This window comes from Aotus nancymaae, unplaced genomic scaffold (assembly GCF_030222135.1).
Source record: "Aotus nancymaae isolate 86718 unplaced genomic scaffold, 86718_ANA_hifiasm-v0.15.2.pri h1tg000014l, whole genome shotgun sequence".
In the NCBI taxonomy this organism is placed as follows: Eukaryota; Metazoa; Chordata; class Mammalia; order Primates; family Aotidae; genus Aotus; species Aotus nancymaae.
The window spans coordinates 67250651-67254420 of record NW_026988425.1 but is presented as its reverse complement, the minus strand read 5'-3'; the positions used below and the strand labels follow the sequence as shown (position 1 = coordinate 67254420).

At 51.2% G+C, this 3770-nt stretch overlaps 1 protein-coding gene across 1 annotated transcript; it reads right to left on the bottom strand.

Moving 5' to 3' along the window:
- Positions 1 to 1030: 1030 nt before the first annotated feature.
- LOC105723907 (uncharacterized) lies at positions 1031 to 2415 on the bottom strand. Its single transcript, XM_012462165.2, has one exon. It carries the CDS (start codon positions 2409 to 2411, stop codon positions 1914 to 1916), a length of 498 nt encoding a protein of 165 aa, XP_012317588.1. The 5' UTR covers positions 2412 to 2415; the 3' UTR covers positions 1031 to 1913.
- Positions 2416 to 3770: the final 1355 nt, after the last annotated feature.

Below are 3770 nucleotides of genomic sequence, written 5' to 3'. Positions count from 1 at the left end.
AAAGAGAATCAGGCAGGACGAGGTGGCCCACCCCTGTAATCCCAGCACTTTGGGAGGCCAAGGTGGGCGGATCGCTTGAGCTCAGGAGTTCAGGACCAGCCTGGGCAGCATGGTGAAACCCCATCTTTACAAAAATTAGTCAGGTGCGGTGGTGTGCGCCTGTAGTCTCCGGAGGCTGTCGCCGGAGAATCACTTAAGCTTGGGAGGAGGAGGTTGCAGTGAGTCGAGATCGCAGCTTTCCAGCCTGCCTGGGCTGTGGGAGTGAAACCCTGTCCAAAAACAAAAATTAAAAAAAAAAAATTAAAAATTGGACCTTTTCTTTCATAGGGCTGGGTGATTGTATTTCTGTCTCCTTCCAGAATAGGCAGACATTTGGGAGTCAGGCCTCCCTGACTCAGGCACAAATATCCGCACACTTCTAAAACAATAGCTGAGAGTCAATCACACTTAGGAATTTCAAATATTATGAACAAGTTGTATTGGTTAGCTTTACACTAAGGCCTGAGGCTTCAACATCTGTAGGGCATAGTCTGGTAGCCAAAAAAAGCTTCCCACAATAGCAATTGTTTGGGATTACCCTGGGGACTCCTACTTATATATAGCTCTAGAAATGTAAATACAAATCATATAATTTCATTCATTATTGCTGTAGATAGAACCCAACTATCCAAAATTCCTGCTCAATTAAATCTAATTCCTTTTCATTAAAATGGTAAATGATGTGTAACAATCAAGATTTTGGTTAATTAAATATTATCGAAATGGAACACAATAGATTCTTATATGGCAGAAATGTCTGTTTAAAAAAAATCACGGTCAAATATATCTATATTAACAAGTATTCTTTGAAGTATTTTTTAATCTTGCTAATCTTGCTAATCATTAGTAAACTCGTGAAAGTTAGTATTGTGATTGCTAAGTATTTCCCAGGAATAAAAGAAGCAATTTCTAACTTATCTGGATGAGCTGAAAATAATGCTACGGTTCTGGGATGAGTAAAAGAAATTCTTGACAATATTTACATACAATATTGTTTTTCAATACATTTATTAAGTATATTTAGGCTACAATATGCATTACTTTAAAGACAACTTATCGTGTTTTAAATACTGGAGGGCTAATTTTTACAGTAGGAGTGTGCTATTAGCAAAGGCGCCAGAGGCCATAAGACGGTTGAATTGAGCTCGGAAGGGAGGGGAGGAAAGCCGGATGGAACCCTGCTGTCTTTCTAGGTCAGGGTTAGTCGGTACGGGTTAGACAGTGAAAGAGAAAAGGTCAACACTGGAATTTGGTATTTTCCTGACTTCTCAAGATGAAAGTCCGGGCTCTAGGGGTTCTTTAGACTGTGAAAGAAGCCCACGAGTCTTCCTGGCATGCTCCTAAGTAGCAGTAGGTTTAGGATGGAGGTGGCAGGGCGGAGGCCCGTGGTCCTCGCCCGCGCCCTCTGCACCCCTGTCCGGAGGCCAGGCTGGCCGCGCCCACCCTGGGTAAATTTCAAGAGTGCCTGCCAGGGGCTGGAGAACTCGGTCAGGCTGTGCGAACGGGATCCTGCGAAGGTCGGCATTAAAGGAATACGCAAATTCAGCGTCGTAGCCCCCGCGGCTTAACCGCATCTATTTTTATATCTAAGCCAAGGTCACTCCTTAATACCAGGCCATCGCCCTGAGCTGGGCGCTGCCGGGTGACGGCGGCCGGGGCGGAGAGAGGGGTCGCGGGTGGCGAGGCGAGGGGCCGTGTGGCGCCCCAGGGCTGGCGTAGCCCGCACCTGCGGGGCCGGCGTCTGATAGCCGGGGCTGGAGGGAGGCAGGGCTGCGTCCTCGGCGCCAAGGAGGGGCCGCGCAGCACGGGCGGGCGGGGGGATTCGCGGTGGGCGCGGGCGCTGCGCGGAAGCGAAGGCTGGAGGCGCTGCGGCGCTAGTGCGTCACGTCGGCGGAGGGCACGGTGGGCCGCGGCCGACCCGCGACGAGGAGCCGGGCGTTCGGGGAGAGCGGGAGGTGGCCGCACCCGCCTTGGCAGCTGCGAGCGGTGCGGCCCGGTACTGGCCGGAGGTGGCCAGCGAGCAGCCGCCGGCTCCATTCATTCGTGCGGCTCCGCCTCCTTTCCCGGGCTCTTCCAGCGGCACCCGGGGCGCGTCTGAGGTAAGTGCGCTCCCCATCCCGGACGCGGACCGCGGGGTGAGGCCGAGGCGGTGCCGAGCCCCGCGTCCCCGCGTCCCCGCCGGCACTAGCCCCGCGGACACTGAGCTGCGACGCGGTCCGGCGGCTGTGGGCGGCCCCTGCGGGCTGGGCCCGGCGCAGACCAGTGCGGGCCGCTAGGGCCCAGGGCGCGTGTCCAGCTGGCGGCGGTTTGCGAGGGCCCGCCGGGGCGTGTGGCGCCCCCAGGTGCGCCGGCCTCCGCCTCGGCGCCACCATTTTGTGTGAGGGAATGCCGGTCTTGGGTCTTTTCCGCTCGCCTCCGCCGCGGGCCGATTCCAAGCTGCGGCTTGCCGCCCCCTCCCCTCGCCCTCTCTCCACCTGGATCCTTGGCGTGCGCGCTGATTGCTTTGGCTTGGGGAGACGCGGACCCGGGGAGGTGTGGAACTTCAGCGTTTAGACTCGGTTCACCCGAGCAGGTGGCCTCCAGAGATGCTCTGACCGCCTTCCTTTACCTGTAACTACTTTTAGAATAGATATCGTATCATTCTCCCTCCTCTAGAATGCAGGTCGTTGCAGTTTTGTCCTAATTCTGTTCTCAGCTCTCCATTATGCCATTTTTCAAGGGGCATCGGCCTCAGGAGGTGAAGCCTTGAGCCCTGCGTGGTTTATGGCTCGGGGGTCTGGATTACACTGACTCTCATGACTGTCCTTGGGGAGAAAGGGTGAAGCATCTCTCTGGCTTTTCAGTGTCTGGGAACCGGCGTGGGTATCGTATCCGGTGGATTCGAAGATAACCACCTGATGCAGGTCACCTTCCCCCTCTGGGAGAGCCATTCCCAACGTAAATTAAAACGTGTGTCAGGATTTTGGGGGGAGGTTGGGACCGGAGGAACATATTTCTAAAAAATTACCAGAAGAGAAAGTTTTCATTGTGATTCTCACAGAACTGTGACACAACTTGTCATTTTCAAAGTTCCTGAGAATTTGGGAATTCTTGGTTTAATTTGTTGGTGCCTCGAGAATTACTACTTAGGAACTGAGCAGATTATACCGGAGCCATTTGTATTTTGTCATTGCATCACAGACAGGGATTACAATCGGGAATGCTGGCTGTTGCATAATGCACACATTTGGGCCCTGAAGGGAATAATTCACCGAAGTGGATCTGGGTTTGGTGTGCCACGCGTTTTTATTTTTTACATAGGATGTACAGATAATCTTTGCAAACTACGTCTTGTTATCCTATTATGAAGTGTTTACAAGAAGAAAGATTTTTAGTGACTAATATGGACCAGACTAAAATTTTTAGTGTTTCAGTTTTGCTTGTTTTGGGGGAAAGGAGGCTAGGAATGAGCTAAGTCCGTTTGTCGTAACACTTGAAGCGCAAAGATAAAACATGATGTCTTTCACAGAAAGCTTGTAGCCATTGTAGTGGACTTTTCTGCTTAAATTTCTGAGGAGGATCCATTTGGGGTCTTTAGAAATAGCTTATGTGAGTAGCAACGTTGACCTTCCACATGGGTGACCATAAATTAATGTGTTTTACCTGTAGATTTTAGGTTCTAAAAGGCTTCAAATTAGTCTGACCTTTGAGATGGTATTCAAATCATTACAAATGGTGTCATTTATTTAATA

Bases quoted from the DNA above. Each gene is read 5' to 3' on its own strand.
- LOC105723907 (XM_012462165.2), bottom strand. From the start codon at position 2,411: ATGGTGGCGCCGAGGCGGAGGCCGGCGCACCTGGGGGCGCCACACGCC.